This window comes from Alexandromys fortis, unplaced genomic scaffold (genome assembly GCF_014885135.2).
Source record: "Alexandromys fortis isolate MF-2015 unplaced genomic scaffold, M_Fortis_MF-2015_v1.1 scaffold_18, whole genome shotgun sequence".
In the NCBI taxonomy this organism is placed as follows: Eukaryota; Metazoa; Chordata; class Mammalia; order Rodentia; family Cricetidae; genus Alexandromys; species Alexandromys fortis.
In genome coordinates this window covers 15,373,562-15,395,476 of record NW_026067897.1, presented here as the reverse complement: position 1 = coordinate 15,395,476, position 21,915 = coordinate 15,373,562, and the positions used below count along the sequence as shown (strand labels likewise).

The 21,915-nt window shown below is 49.7% G+C and overlaps 1 protein-coding gene across 4 annotated transcripts in view; it reads right to left on the bottom strand.

Moving 5' to 3' along the window:
- Epb41l4b (erythrocyte membrane protein band 4.1 like 4B) overlaps nt 1-21,915 on the bottom strand; it is a 144,707-nt gene that overhangs the window by 53,153 nt on the left and 69,639 nt on the right. For 2 of the 4 annotated variants that reach the window (XM_050164953.1, XM_050164961.1), the window contains exons 13-15: nt 19,577-19,607; nt 16,106-16,139; nt 12,084-12,148 (exon numbers count right to left, since the gene is read on the bottom strand). In XM_050164953.1, the coding sequence (XP_050020910.1) occupies nt 12,084-12,148; nt 16,106-16,139; nt 19,577-19,607 (130 nt within the window). Of the gene's footprint in view, nt 1-8,924; nt 10,548-12,083; nt 12,149-16,105; nt 16,140-19,576; nt 19,608-21,915 lie in introns of those variants that run through there. The other 2 variants (XM_050164936.1, XM_050164945.1) reach the window with 2 other exon arrangements.

Here is a 21,915-nt window from a genome sequence, read left to right as displayed (position 1 = left end):
TGTGTGAGTGTGTGCATGTGTATGTACATCTGTGCACGTACACACGAGCCAGTAAGGTGGCACAAAGCTTCAAGGAAGGGCGGCAGCTGATTCTGTGGGGAGATCTCGCGGTATCAGCAATTTCAGATCCGTTCTGGAGTCTTACCCAGAGAATGATCATTTCATGAGTTCATTTTTGCTCAGGGGCCCATAACTGAGAGTTAATTCAATCTTTTTTTGTCCTTAAAACAAAGGCTACAGTGGAGTTGCATCATTGCTAATGTACCTAATAGTGCTTTTCCTTCTTGGTTTCTTTAGTCTTTCCCCCTCTTTCAGTTCCTCTGCGCTTTGCTTTAAGTGAAATCTTCCTTTTGGAGGGCAGCAGCAGGAACACACTTGTCCCCAGTGGCTGCTTTCAAAGCCCCCATTACACAGCCAACTCTCGAGGGGCCCTAAGATAACTAATCACTGTCTAGGTCACTAAAGTGTAAAAAAAAAACCCTCTAAGGAGCCCGTTCATCGCCATCCTTGCTACCTGAGTCGTGGGAGATGGGGCCATGAGATGGGAGTGATATTTTACCAATCCTCGGGCATCATTCAATTCACCAGATGAATGCAATTAAAACACCATTCATTCTGAATTAACTTTCAGGTTAGAAGAATAAAAATATCTAACGGGTGAAGGGCAGGGTTTAGAGACTGTAGTTATCAGATGTGCCAGTGTGAGCTGGAACCTGGGGGCATGTGTTTCTGAGATGACAGAAAGGAGGAAGAGTCTGTTTTGGTATTCATTAGTGCACAAAACTCTCAAACGAGTCTGTCCCTTTTCCAGTTCTCCGAGGCTCTTTAGAGGTGTCTATCTTCAGCACCCTTCGCCTCTGAGACCAGACACTGGCTGGGTTTCAGAGCTTTGGGCTTAATTGCCTTTATTACAGGCACAATGTTCATCATGCAGCCAGGGAAGGAAGCTGGCGGGGTCATTAGCACAGCAACTCTTGCTGATGAGGTCTTAGCCACCAAAGAGGATGTCTGAGCCATCCCTTCAGGCAGGGAGTGATTAGGTGGGTTTCTGTGGGGGTGGTCCTTCTAATTATTCTAACCCCTTTTAGTGGGTTGCCTAGACGACCATTGTGGTATTTTTTAAGAGCTGCAGTCATCCCTCCATTAAAACCACTCGCAGCTTTGCAATGCAGCTGCAATTTGGATGGGCTCTATCAGAAATGGTATCATAACCATAGGCAGGCCCTTCCTCAGTCAAATGCACAGTTAGGTCATCACAGTTGGTGAGTGGTCCGAGCGGAATGCTCTCAACAGAACCCCCAGCAGGAAAGGAAGCAAGGATACTTGAAATCAATTTCCTCATCTCAGCTCTCTATTTTTATGTTGTCTGTGTTCCCCACTCAGTTCTCCAGGGTGGTAGCATGCTGATGGTCACCTGAACGTCTGGAAATCCATCGCAAGAGAGGTCTAGCAACGAGCAACGACCCCCAGCTTTCTCGTTCTCATGTTCATAAATGCTAAGAGGGCACGCTTCATGTTGCTTCAGCAGCCTGAACTTGTGCACGCGTGCACAATTCTGTATGCACACCTGCAGATGCACGTGTGTGCAAATGCTAGCTGGCCAGCAAGCCTCAGGGCTTCTGCTTGTTTTCACCTCCCTATTCCTGGGCTTACAAGGATGTGCCGCCATGCTCGGCTCTTCTCTATGAATTCTGGGGAGCCGAACTCGGGTAGGTCCTCATGCTTGCCGAGCAATCACCGCACCAACTGACTTTGACTAAAGAGCATGGATGAAGAACAGAAGATCCAGAGGATCACAGGAAGCCAACTTCACAAGTTCAAAGCCAGCCTAAGCTACACTATGAGTTTGAGGCTACCACAGCATACAAAGTAAGACCAAATAAACCTCAATAAATTAATAAACCAACAAACCACAGTGAAACCGACACAACCTTGCTTGCCGAGAAATACAATAAAGACAGAAATTCTGGCTTTTACCCACTGGACTAACAAAACTAGTTCAAAGTTAGCAAAGGCTATGAGCTTGCTTCCCTCTCTCATCACACCTATGTGCAGAGGGTACAAACACGTGACATCTCCTCAGGGGGAGCATAAAATACTGAGCATTTAAGCAACATAAAAATGCTCCCATTAGAGCCTAGGCAGTTTGGATGCTCACCTTACTAGACCTGGATGGAGGTGGGTGGTCCTTGGACTTCCCACAGGGCAGGGAACTCTGATTGCTCTTTGGGCTGATGAGGGAGGGGGACTTGACTGGGGGGGGGGGAGGGAAATGGGAGGCGGTGGCAGGGAGGAGGCAGAAATCTTAAATAAATAAATAAATTTTAAAAATGCTCCCATTATAATGCACATGCCTTTTGGCTCACCAAGCGTATCCCTGGGGATTTATCGTATAGCGCTCGTTTGTTCTAGAGCGCAAACAGAATGCCGAGCCTGGCAGACAATTATCGCCGACAGTTGATGGGGCATGTGTGTCTATCAGTATTGACTGGTTAAGTAAGCACGTCTGCTTCTTTACATGTAGACTGGCTAGAGATTGACAAGAGATGCTAATGACCTTTGTATCTCAGAACTGGGAAGTCGGGAATAAAAAGGAGTAACCTAGATATTTTCGAGGCTTAAACATTTTTCCTTGGTGTGTCTGAGTGCAGGCATGAATGTGGTGAGGCACATGCGCTGAACGGAAGAGCCAGAGGACCACAGAAAATCAACTTCACAAGTTCAAGGCCAGCCTAAGCTACAGAGTGAGTCTGAGGCTATCATGGGTTATGTAGTAAGACTAAACCTCAATAAAATAAATAAATAAATAAACAAGCAGGCAAACAGTGAAACAGGCACAATCTTGCTCACAGAGAAATACAATAAAGACAGAAAATATATTTCCATTTCCACTTTGAGACAGGGACTCGTTTGCTTATGACAGGTTACTTAGTCTGCCATTTTCTGGGGGTTCTCCTGTCTGCTTGCCATCTTGTTGTGGAGTACTGGGACTGCATATGTGCGCTCCAGTATTTGACTTCCCATGTTCCTGGGGATCAAAACCGAAGTCCTTATGATGACAGGCAAGCACTTTACCCACGGAACCATCTCCCCAACCACTATTGGAAGTTTCGTCACTGTGTGCGTCTCCTGTTTTAAAAAAATAGCACAATGGCTCCCTTTATTACTAAATTTATGTATGCCCATCTGTGGCTATGCCTGCATGTGTACTGTGTGCATGTATGTGAAACCCTGAGGTCCCTGTGGGGTGTCTGCCTCAGCTGCTCTTCACCTCCCCTTTGAGACAGTCTTTCCCTAAACCTGGAGTTCACCAACACAGCCAGGCTGGCTAGACAGTGACTGTGCTCCAGGGACCCTCCTGCCCCTGCCCGCCCAGCACAGGGGCTACAGACAGCCCTACCGAGCTGCTGCCTGGGTCCTTGAGATGCTAACACAGTTTGTCACCTCTGCATGGCGGGCACTTTACCAACAGAGCCATCTCCTCATCTCCTTCGTTTCTCGGTTCAGATTAACAGGGCAACCACATCCTCGGCTTTGTCTGAGATGAAACCCCAAATTAGCTAGCTTGAGAAGCAGACAGACATTTTCAGTTCTCCAGACTTTTCAGGAACTACTGGACCAGCAGCAGGCATTCTCAGCTCTCACCTACCTTTCGCCTTGTCTCAGCTTCGCCATGTACAAGAGGACAGTATTGTTGGCATGTGCCATGCCTGGGCAGTTATGTCTCAGACAGAAATACCATTTCTATTTCTCCTTTCCTCCCTTCTCAAAAGATCCCCGTGGCATTTCCGCTCTTCAGCTGTTTCAGAGAGGGGTGTCATTCTTCACTGCGAACCCTCTTCCATGTTATTTTCCCCTGGAGCAGGCACCCCTCTCTGCTGCTAAACTTAGAATATACAGCTCTCTATCGGCCCAGGAGACACACCGTTTCTTTCCTCTGTCTCTCTCTGTCTCTCTCTGTCTCTCAAAACAGAGTTTCTTTGTGCAGCCCCGGCTGTCCTGAAACTTGCTTTGTAGACCAGGCTGGCCTCAAACTCGCAGGGATCCACCTGCCTCTGCCTCCTGAGTGCTGGAATTAAAGGCGTGCAACATCAGCACACGGCTGACACGCATACAGTGGAAAAAGAGAGAAGCCGGGCACTCTGCAGTAGGATGCTCACCCAGGGAAGCTCCATCAGTAGCTCCGACTGCCCCAAGCATCTATTTGATGTTACCTGGATCTGGTGGTGACACCTGCCAGGGCTGTCTCTATTGGGACCTCCAGCTGGCTGCCTTAGGGGGCTTCCCCAGAAGGTTTGTACCGGGTGTCTGCAAACCCTTGGTGTGATGGTGTTGTTTTCTGCTGTTATTTGTTCTTGCACCATTAGCCTCCCTGGAGTGGACTATTGGGAACTGCAGCTGGTTGTCTCGATGAGGCCTCTCTGGTCAGTTTCTGCTGGATGTTCTGAGCATCAGCGTCCTCTAGCTGCGGTCCCTACCCACCTGTCCCTTGTTATTTATTCTCTTACTGTTTGCTCGCTACGTGCTTAATAACCTCACTCATGGGAAACCGAAAGTATGGCCGTCGTAGATCATTCTCTAGACTGTGAGCCTGCGGGGGTGCCAGGGAGACCAACTCAGGCCTTGTTGTTCATGCGACAGACCGAGCCATCACCCCAGCCTCGAGTTCCTTCACAACAAGATACTGTTTAATTTTGAGGAAAACGAGAGAATTGGGAGAACTGGCAAGGCTCACCCGGCCAGTGGCAAAACTGAGTGGTTCAAAGCATGCGGGACTCCACAGTTCCCACATCCTACTACTTCACCAGAGACCTGTGAGCCTCTTTTCCCAGAACCACCAGAGCGCCACCCTGTGGGCCTCTACTCTGTCTCTCATCCAGCTTCAAACGGCAAGCTTCTGTAATCCTGCACCTGTTTCCACGCAGGGCTTTCCCTCTGATGCAGGTCCTAACGTAGGTGTGGTCACATGGCTCACCCCTGGCCAGAGGCTGGACTTCACTAGTCTGTCTCTGGAGGAGGGCAGAACAATGACCAACAAATGACTTGACAGCCTGAGGGAGGGGAGGGTAAAATTAAAGCCACACAAGGAACAACGAGAATCCAAATTCTTCTGCCTCCCCAGGGTTAAGGAGGTGGGGATGAACATTAACTATGCAGATCTAGTTACTTTTTTCAGTGCTAAGGATCAACCCGGAGCCTTGTCCATGCTAGATAAGTGTTCTACTGACACACATCTCGGGGATCCATCCATCCACTTACTTTTTAGCATCATGTCTACTTCAATTATATATTCTTCCATTGTGTGATGAAAGTTAAAAATCAAAGCACCAAATCAAGAAATGGCATCAACCAAGAGAAGCTCCCATGCCTGCTCCTTTGTGGTTCTGGTTAAAATCTAAGCCTGGTGTAGCAGGTGTACACCTTGAATCCCTGAACACAGGAAGCAGAGGCAGGCAGATCTCTGTAAGTCTGAGGCCAGCCTGGTCTACACAGAGTTCCGGGACAGTCAGGCTACATAGAGAGACTGGCTTAAATTTATAATAATAATAATAATAATAATAATAATAATAATAATAATAAGTCCTACAGTCTCAGCAACAACCATTTAAATAGAACCCAACATTTTATTGTTTTTATTGGTTTGATTTTATTGTGCGCCATGTGTATGCAGGCGCTCATGGAAGACAGAAGAGGGCGCTGGACCCTTCTTAAGCTGGTATTAGGAGTGGTTGTGAGCAGCTCAGGGTGGATTCTAGAAACCAAATCTGGGCCCTCTGAAAGAAGCAGCAAGAACTCTTAACTGCTGAACCATCTCTCCAGGCCCAAAGCGCAACATTTTTAAATAAATCGTCTGAGCTCTCATTTGGTTTCTAAGGTGGACAGAAGTGGACCTATTTACAGAATTATTGATTTCTTCGGCCTGGGCTCAGTTGAGCACCGGTTTCGGGTTTGTTTGCCTTTTAGGCACCCCGGGGGCTTCTGAGAAAGTGCCAGTTTCCTTTAACAGCAGTTGGCTCTTCTCCACTCCCCCACCCCCACCCCCAGGCCTGGCTAGTGCTTGCCCTGGGTCTCCTGGTGGGAGGTACAGAAGCCAGTCACTGTGGGCCAATTTGTGGTATTTACCTGGAGCACTTGAGAAACTTGGCCAGTCAGGGAATTGACTTAGAGCCTGGTTTGAGAACTATTGATCCACAAAGATCAATATGGCTGTCCAGAGAGTTCTTTGATGAACTCACATTTTAAAGGACCAGGTAAAAGCTGCAAAATCGAGTGCATCGGGAAGGCTCTGTTGTTTGTGGTGTCCCAAGCTGGACTCAGGAGGCTGAAGTCACTGACCTGGAAGTCTGGTGGATAGTTTTAACAGGCAAGAGAGTCAGAAGGGACCCCAGCACTGTCCTGATTCTGTCTTTGCAGCTAAGGAGAGCCCTCTTCTGCGGGAATGGCTGAGCAAGCAATGAAGCATGGAGCCACCCGGCAGATCTCAAGATGCGTGACAACCACGAGCCACACCAATTAACTGATCCCAAACACGGAAGGGTGATAGAGGGTGAGCTAGGCTTGTAAATTCCAAAACCAGAATAAGTTGTTTAGTTGTGGCAAAGATGAGTCTGATATTGCTGGCACCTGCAGTGGTTATATATATATTATATATTATATATATATAATGAATTATTGGGAAGAAACATATGGAACATTCTCCCACAGGGATGCTTCATTAGAAATAACGCTCCATCTCTGTTCCCGTGGACATGATGAAGAATGAGTTGAGTGCAGTATTTGTGGACGGGCTGCTGGACCAGAGTGGGATGAGACGTGGGCAGGGTTGCCAGACAACTAGGGATGCACACTGGAGGCTGTTATGGTCCTGGTTATGAGCGGGGTTCCCAGCCTCTGGTGGGTGTGGGCAGTTGCGAGCCCACGGATGGCAGGGATGGCGGTGAAGGCAGACAGTGTTTCTAGGCTGCTGGCATAGAAGGGCAGCTCTCTCCTCAGAAGCGAGATGTCACTGTGGTGAACTGCACTGTAGTCTGTAACAGTCTCACTGAGATGTGGGGCAACGGGGTGGTAACAGTGGGACGAGTCACGAGAGCCCACAGGCTGGCACTCACCTGTTGTATGACACGTAGGAGCTGCCTGACTGAAGCCCAGTCCCGAGCGTCCCCATTGGTAGCAATGCAATACTACCAGGAAGATAAACGGACACACGTGGAGCATGAGATTGGTCATTAACCCCTCCGTATTGACTGTAGATCACCGTGCACCTAATGGGCTTTGCAATGTCAGATGGCTGGCTGGTCCTCGGTCCTGCTCAACATTACGCCAAAGCTTCAAATGAGACAATGAAGAGTGTGCACACGGTGATGAAACTGAGCCCGCAAATGACACGGTGGTCCATGTCCTACTCAGAATGGGATGCTCCGGACTGGATGCTGTACATCAGAGCCCTTCAGACCCAGAACAGAGGTGACATGTCATCACCTGTTACCTGGTTAGAAATTCCCTTCGGAATGAATCCATCCTCTGAGCAGACATCCAGTGAGCGTCTGCTACATGTCAGGCACGGGCGGGGGGGGGGGGGGGGGGGGGGGGGGGGGGGGGGGGGGGGGGGGGGGGGGGGGGGGGGGGACAAAGGCACAGCTCGTGTTGAAGGAGTCTAAGGCTCCAAGATGAGATGAACAGAAGAGGCTGTTTTAATACAAAGTTGTGAGTACAACGTTCCCGTGTCTGGGGGTAGGAGGGGGAGGTAGTAGCAGAACAGAGAACACAGAAATTAACCCAATTTGCAGAGGTGGGGGCTGTCAAGAGAGTTCCCGGAGAGGATGACGCCCGAGCGAGCGGAAGCTGAAAGGCTAAGCAGGAGTTGGGAGTGGCAGAAGTCTAGGCGGAAGGAGGAGCGTTTGCAAAGGCGCCGTCACGAGGCAGGGCGCGTGCAGCGGGCTATGACAGTTTTCTCAGAAAGGTAAGGGGTCTGAATGGAATATGCTAGAGCAAAGAGACAAAGGCGGAGCACCCAGCCCTGGAACGACACAATCCGATATGGCTGCAGAAAGACAAGAGTGAGCTTGGCAAGAGTTGTGGAGAACAGAGAGGGCACCCCTGACAGGGAGGAAAGACATTCCTGCAAGATAGTGTTGGGGAGAATCGGGAAGGAGGCAGAGCTGAGCAGAACTGTGGAAGGCCTGGATATTGGCAGCGAGGGAGAGAGGAGCCGTGACATTCTCATTCTCAGCAAAAGAGAACTTGACGGGGGAAAGAACGTCGTGCCTTCCAGGAGCGGCGATCAAAGATAAATTTGATTTTGCCTTTGTCACGTGGAGTTTGGATTATACATCGGACATCCACGTTGAAGCGACAATACAGAGACTCATGCAAATAGTCCGAGTTGAAGATAATGGCTCTCAGAGCCACTGACATTATAACGTGTGACAGGAAGAGGTGACCCCAGACTGGCTAAGTCAGAAGAGTAGTGAGTAGAGAGACATGACCCCTGAGGAAGACGAGCTTTGCAAGAACAAAGTCACCATGCAGTAGGCACAGGTTCACATCGCTTAAGTCAGAACGGCTTACGCAAGCAGCTAACTAAATCTACTCATTAGTCTAAGCAGAATGGCTTTTGTTGCGGGTACTCAATCATCTTTAAGAGGCTACAGGCACAGCCAGGAAGAGGTAAGCGACCATGAGGACATGTGCCCTTAACCATGAAACTGGGGGTCAGGTGTTACAGCCTCTGCCAGAATCACCCCAGATGAAGAAACCCCTCAGCCACTGTGTCATGAAGAGCCTCAACAGGATGGTCTTGTTCCACATCACTTAGCTGAAGGTTCACCTTCGGACACCGGGAGTCAACTGGACCCCGGAGTGAGATCCAAGGGAGACTTCTGTGCAGAAGAGTCAGTGAAATAAAGATGGAGTCCAAAAAAGAAAAAAGTACGAATAATCTTTATTTCTTGGAGACACATTGTAAAAATGTTAGCGGTTAAGAGGAAGGGACCAGAACATGTTTATTCAGATGCGGTACACACCCTGGGGATCAGAACACGCCCGTAAACAAGCATGGGGGGAGGAGTTCATAAGTAGGCGGTCTACTCCCCTGTGCAAGTGTGCAGGAGTCCCTCCTCCTCAAGAGACTTTTGTAGAACCAAAAGGGCCAGATTTCAGCAAGAGAAGATGTTAACACATGTCCAAGGGTTTAAAGGGGAACAAATTATAATCACACATATCCAAGTGACATAAAATGAGCCGATTGCACACAGAAGAAAGAGCATCCTGGGACTGCCTATGAAGGGAAAAAGAGGCCTGGCGAACTACCTGAAACGGGGTAAATAAATATTTTGGTATAGGTGTCACCCTGAAAGTCAACATGTTGCTTTGGGGGTTCTACAGAAGGAAGGGGCCACAGGCATCCCTCTGTGCAGCAGGCAGACTGCTTTGGCACAACCTCCAGGAACCTGGCAGGCTCGCATGTACGCCCTCGCTTCACCTCGACTGCACGCTGCTTTGCGAGGAAGTTAAACCTCGAGTGAAATCCAGCCTCAGTCCTGACAACAGTAACAAGGATGTCTTCTGAAAGCACACTGGTCAGCAGGACCAATCATTAAGGCGTTACAAAGCATGCTTCTATTCGAGAAGTAAATTCTGCCGAAACGCGCCAGGCAGCTGGCGATCAGCACGGAGGCTCAAACCCACACCCGCGAACCCATTTCCAAATGCACAATTCCCAGCCTCCCTGCGCTGACGTGCTATCGGATGAGCTCTGTGATCTTCCTCAAGCTTCTGCTACAGAAGGGGCACTACAGTTAGCTGCCTCTAGGGGGAGCTAGTCTGAATGCACGTTTGCCGCCCAGATGAGAAATGAAATTTTAATAAATCACAGAGTAGAAAGGACCCCGGAGATCACTAAGCTCAGCCCATTTGTTTTCAGGGAGGAAATGACACCAATCAAAGGGGGAATGACCTAGCCGAGGTCACGCAGCAGTGGAGACTGGGCCCTGGCACTCTCTGACCCTACGACAGTACTATGTGCCAAGCTGCTCCCCCAAGCTTTCGTTTTGCTGGTTTGCTTCATGGGGTCCCACTGGCTAAACACCCCCAAGATTATCAGGTACACAGCAGGAAGACAGAATCCACTACTTCAGTTTTAAAATCAGAATATCAAAATGATTCCTGAGCCTTTAGCTACCTTCATTTTTATTGAGAATGCAGTCCACGGTAAATCACGGCTACCTACGGAAGTTATCTTCAGATGTTGACCCGGACGCTAACAGCACTACTTAGCAACACGTGCGCAAGCACGTCCACGTGACGCCGGGATGTCTCTCGGGGAACGCAACAGCACCACGGTGGTGACCGGAAGGAAAGGCGCCTCGGTTTCTCAGAGTGCGGTCATGAGTTTGTCCCGGTATGTGACACTGTAGGCCCCGCCTAAGTTCCTCTGGTTGCGGTCGTGGACATAGTCCAAGTGGCCGTCATCTCCACTGGCTGAGGCTTTCCAGTGCGGCCTGTCATCCTGACAAGGTGGCCTGTTTTGTTTGCAGATGGGATGGTTACTGGGAGAATGGAAGATAATTCAGAAAGGAGCGAGGCCAACCACACACGCACAAAGGAAATGGCGGCGGGGGGGGGGGGCGGGCAAGTGGGGTGCCTGGCACGTGAGTGGCCTGGCGACTTCAGGATTTGAAAAACCCCTGTGTGGCCATCTACCAACTCTGATGCTGATAAAAAAAAAAAAAAAAAAAAAAACTGTTTCTAGCCATGGTTTTGCAAGGGGGGGAGTGGTGGTCAGGTCAGTCCAAGGAAAGCTAGCTGAGGGAAAAGCCTCCTCCAACCGGATGTGCAGGGTGACGGTTTGGGATAGCATCTGCCGCAAGCGTGGACCAATCACCTCTCCTCAGGATGCAACTCTAGAGAGTTCTAGCACACAGAGAGCGCTGGGTGCCACCTGGGTTCAGCTACAGATCGTGGTTCTCAGGGGACACTAAAGCCTGGCATCAGCAAGGCCACCTCCAAAGGAAAATGTTGCCTCTGGGTGAAGAGGAGGCTAGGGCATGTGACAGAGGGAAGATGCTGACCAAGTAGGCGATATTAGATAGACCATCTACCTAAACCACTGCTAACAGGACGCTAGCCCTGCTAAGCCTCAGCTGCCACTCATGTCTGAAAGATAAACTACAATTGAACGATGCGAAGATTTACCCTTACCACCCCACTGACCTGCCTTGCCCTAAAATGCTACATGAATATCCAAGTGTTAATAATAATATCAGACCGCACTGCTGAGTTACAAGGCCCCCACGTTTGCCTAACTTCCTCAAGGCACATTTGTTTCGCCCCTCAATTCCCCATGCTCCCTCAAGGAGCAAGGTCCATAGCTCCACCTCGGTCAACCTGAATTCACCAACTATGCTTCTGTAACAGCTGGACACATAAATGCCAATTAAGACTTGTCAAAAACGCAACTCTTAAGGACCTGTCTGCTTCCCAGGGGTCGCCCTGACTCCAAATGGCATGGCAGGTGCTAGGTCCTCACTCACAGGGCAGTGACAGGAGACCCTGATAGCCATAGGGCCAAGTCTCACTTTTTTTCATAAATTAAGTTTCTCTGGAATACGGTCATGCATTCGTATGCAAATCCTCACTGCTTGTTCTTGTCTTCAATGACCCCAAAGCCAAAAATACAGACTCCCCTTTGCTGAAAAAGTTTAATAACCCACAAGAAGGAGAAAAAGGCCCACTGCCACCAAAACAAACAGTGCCCTCATTCCTAAGGGCTAAACCCTTAAAAAAAAAAACCATAATCTCCAAGCTTTAATCACATTCCAAGAAAATAAAAACAAATTCTCAGAATAAGAAAATGTTAACTTGGAAATCTTAAGCAACATCTCTCATATAAAACCAAACCAAAATATTTGTGGTTATAATTTTTTTTTTAAATCTGTTGTTTCACAAAGGCTGGTCACTTGCTTCCTTTGCTTTGAAAAGCAGGGCTTCTGCCCTTGTCACGCCTCCCTGAGGGGTTGTTCCTGCAGCCTTGCAAGGGACAAGCAAACCTCCCAAAGCAGGGTCTCACAAGCTCCCGAACTCACCTGACATTTGGAGAGTGAGGGCGCCACCGGGGCTGGCTGGGGTGGACGTTAGGATGGTACTGAGGCTGCAAAGGAAACGCCAGACCTGATTACTCCGTGACCTTTGGATTTCAATGGCTGCCATGTCATCTGCTCTCTCTAGCAATGGCACCCACCTCGGGAGGCTGAGGTGAATAGGAAAGCTGTAACCAAGCCCCGGGGGAGGGGGGAGGTGGGGTGGCTGGACCTTTCCCAGGGTGATCTTATTTCTCCCACTAACAAAGGCTGGGGAGGTGGGGGGCTGGGACCCAGTGTCTGGCTCACCGAGCACCATCTCCAGAGAAGGGTCTGGGAGGCAAGGTGCCTCATCTGACTCAAGAGAAGCTACCCAACATGCCCTGGTTCTCTCAAGGAAGCAAGTGCCAGGAAGATGGGCTGAGTGGCTTCTCTCTCCACACGCCACTTTTGTTGGTTTTGAAATGAGGACAGCAGAGTTACGCGGGCACACAGACAAGGGCTGGAAGGACGGGGTAATGAGAGCAGCAGCGTTGTGGGTGTATAGACGGTACTCTCATCAGGAAGACCTATTGTTCCTATGAGAGACGCACAGAACTGAAGGAAGGAGGGTGGGAAGCTGTTCATAAGATAAGAAAGTAGACCAGCCTTGAAGCAAAGCCCTGATGAGCCTGGCAGGGTAGCCGGCTGCCATTCCACTTCTTACCTGCAGAGGGCAGCAGGCCTGGACACTGTCGGAAGCCAAGAGGCTTCCCAAGGCTAAACTAGCTGAGGGGCAAATTGGCACTCAGCACTCCCCCTCCCCGGACCTGAGAGTCACTGCAATCGCATCACCATTAATCTTTTAATTATTTCTTCCCTTCCTCCTCCTTACCCCTGCGCTGTGGTTAATAAGCAGTGGCCTGCTTTCTGTTAGAGAAATTCTGAGCAATTCTGTTCATCTAATTTTCATGGCCCTGAGATGCCCTCCTGCTGCCTATTCCGTATTCCAGTGGCCTTTCCTTTCCTTTCAAAGCGCCTGTCAGCATGCCGAGGCTGCACCCCCAGAGGACACGGTGTGGGGAGCGGAATCTGTAAGGGGTCTGTCTGCAGGAGGATCTGAGCACTGGCGTGGCGCAGTCTCCTCAGCTAGGTCTTTTAGGGGATGCTGAAGCCCATGGGGTTTGGGTGATTTTCCCAAAGCCAGCCACTCCTCAGCTCCCTGCACCGAGTCTCCAACAAAGGAGAAAGATTACCCTGCAACTGGACCCTCTAGTCTTTTCTGTTTTTAAACACCCTCAGATTCACCAAAGATGAGGTAGAAACCTTATCCACAGACTTGAAATAAAAGGGAGATTCCAGAATTTTCCTTGGTACATCTCCTTTGGTAATGAATTCACATTCCTATACTCCCAAGTACTTTAATGTTAACTCGGGTGGCTCCATCAACAACAAGGAATATATATGCATCTCTTCGCTTGCCGCAAGAACAGAGGAAAGGGAGCCGAATTTACTGGAATTCCAGGGACAATGCAAAACTGTCCCACCTCAAATGACAAGTATCCTCACTGAGAACATGGCCATCCGTCCTCTGCTGCTGGCTGACTCTGCAGAAGGAGCTAAGGCTGCTGTGTCACCTTCCCAGAAATCCTCCACAGCATCACGGTGTGACCGGGCCACTTATCAGGCCACCCTCTTCCGGTCAACTTATATCCAGACTCTGATGGGGCAACACAGGGCTGCTAAGACGGGCCGAGTGCAAGGGGCTCCCGGCGACAATGCGGAGGGATCCACGTGCAGAGTGCCAGCAAATCTGCTGTGAGCCGCACAGCCCTGCTTCGCTGTAAGCAGAACTCACTGAGGAGGCAGCAGAGGGCAAGGGTCAATGGCGGGCGGGCTGCCGTACTTTCTTTTCCAACCTCTCTCCTCCATGCACTGGGTACCCAGCAGCAGCTTTTCTCTTCCCCTAACACCCCAGTTGCACCCGACGTCCCTGAACAAGGAGCCGTTGTGAACAAGAAGCCCAAGACCCTAAGGAAGAAGCCGGGGGAGATGACTTTCCTTCCGCCAGGTTCAAAGTCCCTTCTACCCAACAGCCTCGTCTCCTCACTCTGCATGCTAGAGTGTGACTTTGTGCACAGAAGTCCTTCAGAAACCAATTGGGAACCTCCTGAGGATAACGAACATGGGCATCCTGGTCTTCACAGAAGTGGTAGCAGGGAAGGGGACACACAGAATGAAATTTCAAATGGCGATGGTTTATGGAACGGCTCTGTCATTTGTGATGTTCATAGCCGAACACCGGGCACAGAGACTGGGAGGGGGAGGACAGCGTGCTTCGGGCACTTGCTCAGGACAAGGCTGGTCCACAATATGATGCTGTGGGAGGAGATTAGGTCTTTGGGGTCTTCAGGGTCTTCAGAGGGACCCTGGTTAGATCTCCCGAGCAAAGCGGCACCGCCTACCTCTTGCCCTGGCCCCGTCTCCCCATGTAACCGTGTCCTACATATACACTCCCTGGCTCTTACGTCACAGACCCTTCACCACAGCTGAGTGGAGGCCAGCACTGTACCTCTGAACCATGAATTAAATGAACTTATTTTACTTTATAAAGAACACAATACTGGGTATTTAGTCACAGCAGTAAAAGAAACAAAGGCTAATACAGGCCTCTGAGTTAGAAGTCACGAGACACGGGTCTCTCTGCCTTTCGGCAGAAACACATCAGCACCTGGGAATCAAGGCCAGCACCATCCTCCCGGAGACCCCATCTGTCTGTCTGTTAGAACCACCTGAGGAGCGCTGCAGTCTGTGGATGCCAAGGTCCTACTCCCTAAGCGTCCATTCCGCTTTTAAAGGGCGAGACTGAAGGCAGCATTATTCTTTTAATGCTGGCCTCATGGTTTTAAGGGACGGGGCTGAATCCCACTGGAGCTGGTAGCTTCCAGCTTGCAAGAGAAAAGGAGGAGGGGACTGCTGAGTACCAGTGTATAGCATTGTACGGTACTGTAGCGTGCAGATAAGAAGGCAATGGACTCCGGGCGGATGGGCCTGGGTAAGACAGCACTGGCAAGAACCTACAGGCAGGCCGCTCTACCACTGCTGGAAGCTGAACACGGGCTCATGACAGGAACAGTGGGAAGGGACTGAGAGGGTCAGGACAGGCTGTGGAAGCCCAGAGAGGGTCACCCATAGCAGCTGTGGAGGAGCTGGCTCACTACAGGCTGGGCTACCGAGAGGGCTTTGGCAGTAGCGGGTGGGCAGGTAGGGGGCACGGACCCTGGCAGGGTACCGCCATGAAATAATACAACACTGAATATGGAAACAGAATGCCCCAGGTCTGCTGTGTGACAAATGGGGTTTAGAAATAAAATGATGTCTCCACTGGGTTTACCATGGAGGGGTGGGGGAGGACCAACAGAAACAGAACAAAGAAAAATGTGCTGGGTGTGAAGGTAACGCGCCTTTGATCCCAGCATGTGAGAGGCAGAGGCAGGAGGATCTCTGTGAGTTAAAGACTGGAACTCACTGTTCTACAGAGAGAGTTCCAGGGCAGTCAAAGCAAACCCTGTCTCAAAAACAAAACAAAACAAAACAAAAAAAAAACAAACCCAAAACCAAAACAAAGAACAAACAAAACATGTTGCCTACGAGTTTCTTCAGTACTCTGGTGCCCCAGCAGGCACAGTCAGGCCCAAGAAGGCAAGGGAAGGAGAAGTGGAATCTGCCCCCTGGATGCCTGCCTCAAGGGCTTGCACTTGCGAGGCCTCGGTGTGCTTTCACAGAAACAAGCACTTGAGCCCTGCTGAGAGGCTGTGTGCCTGACCAACAGAAAGATAACTCCATGTCCCTGGCGCCTTCGGGCTAACAAAGCTAAAAACAGGCACTTCACGACTGGGAGGGAGCAGGGTGGGGCAGGGGATTTGACTTTAAGAGTTTTCCGGGAAACAAGAACGATGAACCAAAACCTGACAAGATTTAGCACATGCTTCTCATCATACAAACGAAGACACGTCAAACCAAGAAACATCTTAGACACAGCATCTCACCTGGTAATTATGGACTTCAGGATTTGTTTTTGAGCTAAAAAGAAAAAAGAGAAATATCGTATTTTAAGTAAGGAAGCATTATGATGGATCTATTTAATAGCCATAGCTAATTCTACAGACTCCCTCCTCCGTTAGGAATGTCTGCACACCGTTTCTTTTCTGGTTACTAGAGCTTGCATGAACGTATATAAGCATATAATCAAGGAAACCACAGACACCAGCTTTCACTCCCAGTTCAAGGCTCCCGGCATAAACACCCCAGTGATACGCCACAGTGCAGCCATGACATATTGGGTTTCCTTTCAGTGGTGCGAACCAAGCAGTTTCAGTACCCACTGCAGGCCCTCCCTGGCATGGCCCCATCAGCTACAGCTCTAGTGATGATACAGAGCTTCTTACAACTGGTGGAAGAGGTAGCAGCTTCCTCGAGACACCTGCCTAGGCACTGTGGTAGGGATCCCATGAGTTTCTGGTACACAGTGACACTGTGCCTGATCCGGGCACTGGTGGTGATTGTTCATCCAAGTCAAGCCTCGGCCCTTTACTAATCTATCATAGCAGGGTGATAGGGTCCATTATGCTTACTACCACCTCAATCCACAGACTAAGGGACAGTTCCTTCAGAGAGGGTCAGCGAACCTACTAAGACTCACTGGCCAGTTGATGGCTGAGCCAGGGTTGATACAACATCTGCTCAGACTCAAAACCTATTTTCTTCCCACCAAATCTAGCTGGCTCTTGGAGGGTCTGTGGAAAAGCTCAGAGCTCAAGTGTCATCTATTTTGATTGGATCTTAATTAGAACTAGCTTGGCAATATATAAACACATGCATAAATAAGTATGTGTGTGGAATATACATGTATGGATATATGTGTGTATATATATGTAAACACATACATACAGAGACAGAGATGGATGGATGGATGGATGGATGGTTGGATGGATGATGAGAGAACATTTGTTACATAAAATGCAAGCTCAGTACCTACCAGAAACCTCACAACCCTGGAACAATCACTGGGCAGTCACTGTTACTAGGGTGCCTGGAATCAAGGTTTATTGCTTCTCTAACAAAGCGGGGGGTGGGGGGGGCATCTTTGTTCTGAACCTTACACTGGATCTGCATTGAGTTTTCAGAGAGGACTGGTCGTGAGGTCAGGCGCTAAGCCAGAGGGCTTAGGCTGGATCTCAGCAGCCGGGTAAAGCGCTCCACAAAGTGCTGTCTCCCCAGCAGCATCTCTGTGGTTCCCAACACAACTTCACCCATGGTCCCCACAGCCATTCTGCTCACCGGGGATCCCACAGGCTGCGGAGAGCAAATGAACAGCTGCGAACAGTGGTTATTAGCTCATTTGTTCCTAAAGGGTATGTTTACTGACACTTGTGTGTGTGTGTGTGTGTGTGTGTGTGTGTGTGGCGATTTTTTTATGTTTGTTTTCATGCCCGATATATAATCTCCCCTAGATTCTAAGAGGGAAATGTCACTTTATCAGGGAACTACAAACAATCATCTCCTAAGAAAGCTTACAATCCCCTGAGAATTAAAAGCAGGACCTGACGGGCTGAGAAAGAACATCCGTTTTCAGCGTATGACCTGCTGAGACCCTAACTGTCAGAGACCGCCCCACGCTACCCTACCCCGAACAGAGGCCACACCTGCAGACCTTCAACCACCCAATCTGAGAACATGAACCATACCCCCATAGCCCCTGCCATAGGGGACAACAGGCAGGCAGCAGCTCAAGAGGGTTCCCCCACCCCTTTCCCTACAGAAAGCAGACGGTATCACCAGGCCAGTGTGTGGCTGCAAGCGTGCTCTGGGACGTGAAGCTGCGCTAATTTAGCTCTCCAGAACCTGAGGTTCCTTGAAGGGATTTCAATGCTTTCTGAACTGGGGAGGAAGCCAATGAAGAGGTGGGCCTTGGTCCTTCCCTCCCCACAAGTAGCTCTCTGATTCTGTTTGTTTGCTTTTATCCCAGGCTTCTTGGGGATGGTGGTAGAGTATAAACATTGCAAGCTAAAACATTTGGGGAGAATGCAGACCTAGCCCAAGCTCCTTGCCTGCAAAGGAGAAAAAGGAAACACGGTAGGTAGAAGGCCAAAGGCTCAGGGATGCAAGTGAGAAAGCTGTTATGGAGAGGGCTCCTGAGGCCTTGGCTGGAGTTCTGGAGGCTAGCCCAGATCTCATGCCCTGTGTGCTAAGATGAACGTACATAGCACAGGGCATCTGTATCCATCTCAATGACCACCACCACCTTCGCCCCATCAGCCTTGAGGTCTCAGCCTGCGGTTCAGAACCAAGGATCTACCTACCACCCATTCCCTCCCACGACAGCTGAGCATGTCACACTTAGAGAGGAAGAGTGATGGTTTCAGAAAGGGGAGAGAAGGCGAGGTAGGAGGTAGACAGTGGCTCTCAGCTGGAGGCCACGCTAACCTTACCAGGGAAGCTTTGCAGACCAAATGCCCAAGTCACAGGTGTACAAGTGTTCATTTGGCCCAGGGCTATCCTGCCCAAGGGGGATGTTTCATAGCTCATCAGGTAATTCCAGAATTTCAGACACAGGCAGATCAAGCTAGGGAAGAGGCAGCTAATTTGACCCAAGGGTCAAATGTGGCTGACTGGTACTTATGAATAAAGTTTTATTAAATCACAGCCATGCTCATTTGTTTGCATATTGCCTACAGCTGCTACAGTGTTGCCACAGCAGCACTGAACAGTTCTGAAAGAGATGTCACAGCCCAGAATTCAAAGTATCTCCTATCTGCACCCTCACACACGCACGAGAAGCTTACAAAGTCCCATGAGGGAGACTGTCAGTCGTGTGACACGTGATCCCTCAGAAACTCTTCGAGGTGGCTTCTTTATTTGCTTGCTTGCTTTGATTATCATATGTCCGTGTGCATGATGCGTGTGCATGCCATGGTGCACGTGTGGGGGTCAGGTCAGAGGACGGCTCAGTGGAGCCATCTTTACATGGGCTTCGGCTACTGACCATAAGTTCAGGGCTTGCACGGCAAGCACCTTTACCCACTGAGCCCTCCCTGCGGCCATCCAGTGCGGCTGGTCTCTCGGCATCTGGTGGTCACCGGACAAAGCAGCACCTGTAGCTGAGGAACCTCTGCCCAGCAGCAGGACTTTCAGTCCCCACCCTTGCCTGCCTCACAATCACTGCACAAGCTGCACGCATGACTGCCACCTTACCACGGTGACAGCAAACAAAGTACTACGCTACTCAGGAAAAAAAAAAAAAAAAACAAACAACCCAGCTGTTTTGTAACAAGAAAGTCTTGGAACATTCTGTTGTGTGCTTTTTGAAAGCTGGGAGGATGATAGAGCCAGGCAGAAGTAAAAGGGAGAAAAAAGTAATGAGGTGAGTCACTGGGATTTCATTGTATTAAGGAGATCAACACTGCAAACACACGGTAATTAGAAGGGGGAGCTGTGCTGGGGACGCTGGGGGCACTTACCAGAGCTGAGCAGCAATCACTGGGTTGCTTGCTGTAAAGAAAGGATGGGAAGTTAAGCAGAACTTTAAAACATTCGGTACACAACACACAGAGAATGACGGGACACGGTCTTCTCTACCGCGGCACGGTCCTCATCTCAAACCAGGCAGCCCTGAACTCTAGGGACTTCTTTCCTGAGCACCTGACATCCCTCCCTCTAACTGATGCTGTTCCTCCCTAGATCTCTAGGCAACTCCAGAGTCGGCTCCCAGGGTGTGCCGGTATGCCGAGAAGGCACCAGGAGGCAACCACACAGCACCCAAAGGCAACCTCAGAACAGTCCTTGCTCCCGAAGAGCTGGTGGTCCTGGGTGGAGATGGACAACAGAACCTGATGAAGGATGAAATACCAGCACACATCTAGGGAAGAACTTGGTGCAGACATTTCTGATGGGGCAGAAGCAGAGCTTGCATAAAAGAGGCTCACATTTACTCAACTATACTTCTTTTCTTTTTGTGTGTTGCTGGGACTCGAACCCACAGCCACCCTACCACTGAGCTATATCTCCAACTCGCCGCACACTTTTCTTCTGAGGGGGCAGAGTTTTATATTGCTCCTGCTGGCCTCAACTACTATATAGCTGAACTTCTTCTGGTCCTCCTGCCTCTACCTCACGGGTGTTGAGATTATTAGTTCATGCAGAACTGGGAGAGAAGATCCAGGCTTTCATTTGAGCTAGGCAAGCACTCTGCCAACCGAGCCATACCCTGCTCTCCTTCCTTCCTTTCAAGACAGCTAGGCCAGGGAAAACCACTCAGAGCTTCACTAAGAAGATACCAGGCCTCTAGCTGGAAAATATGTCAGTAAAATAAATGGAGGAAAAGGATCTAGAGACCAGAAAGGAGGGAATAAGAACCTTGGAGCCAGAAGTCTAAGACAGCCCCAGGCTGTGCAGTGGGGCCTGGCCATATGCTCTACTTCTAGGTCGGCTACACGAGACATTTCCTCCCTGTATGCTGGCGCACACTTGTGGGGACTGGGTGTTTACTACTATATCAAAATGGTGCTTTTTCTTTAGAAGGTGGGTCCCCAGGTTGGCCTGTCTCTGGACACCTGTGACTCAATGGACAATCTCCCCACCCCACCCCTCACACCCAAGTGTGTTCTGCTAATGGAGACAATGAACCTGCATGAGTTCTCACCCCTTTGCTGTCCCCGTACACACTGCCCGATGCTGCCTGCAGTCACCCTCCGTCAGCGGATCACCCTCTCCTGAACACGTTCCCGTTCCCTGGCCTTCCTTTTTGTATTTTCTTTTCTAATTATTTAAATATTTTCACTTATTTTATATCCCGAATGCAGCCCCCCCCCACCTCCTCCCATTTCCTCTGCCCACCTCCCTTGTTCATTGGTTTTATTTTTTGAGACAGGGCTTCTCTGTGTATCCCTGGCCATCTTGGAACTCACTCTGTGGACCAGGCTGTCCTGGAATTTACAGAGATCCACCTACTTCTGCCTCCTGAGTGCTGGGATTAAATGTCTGCACCACCACCGCCTGGCTCCCTGATCTTTCTTAAAGCTAAGGCCAGGCCGGGCGGTGGTGGCACACGCCTTTAATCCCAGCACTAGGGAGGCAGAGGCAGGCGGATCTCTGTGAGTTCGAGACCAGCCTGGTCTACAAGAGCTAGTTCCAGGGCAGGCTCCAAAACCACAGAGAAACCCTGTCTCGAAAAACCAAAAAAAAAAAAAAAAAAAAAGCTAAGGCCATATTTGGGGGGCTCTTGGCTTTTTTTCTCCACTGAAACAGCTGAGAATGACTTAAGACCTGCTGATTGTCACAATACTGTGCTGTTGACTCATAACATAAGGAAATGGGAGTGGGAGACGAAGGTTACAAATTCTAAGGTATATAAACAAGGTTCCACAGAGGCCCACTAAATCCTGGCTATGCAATAAAAATGTACAAAAGCGTCCTCACAAGTTTAGGAGGGTGGCAGAGCTGGGTGCAATGTAAAAAAAAAAAAGGGGGACAAACAATTTAGCGCTAACTGGAGTGTGTTGGATGGAGGACCAATCCGTGTAGAAAATTAGCTATACAGAGCTTCGAGCTCAGATGATGAAGCCAGTTTAAATAGAACTGAGTCAGGAGGGCTCATGTATCGCCTGGCACATTCCAGTCTCAGGCCTCACACAGGCAGGAGCCAGTCAGAGACATGAGGTTCAGGGAGTTCTGAGCAAGAGAGGAACACCGTAGGGTGGGTATGTCTGGGGAACCTGAACTGTGTCTCAGCAGGCTCTGCATCCATGCTTCTATGGACACAGTTCTGGTTTAGCACATACAGTGTCCTCACCAAAAATGG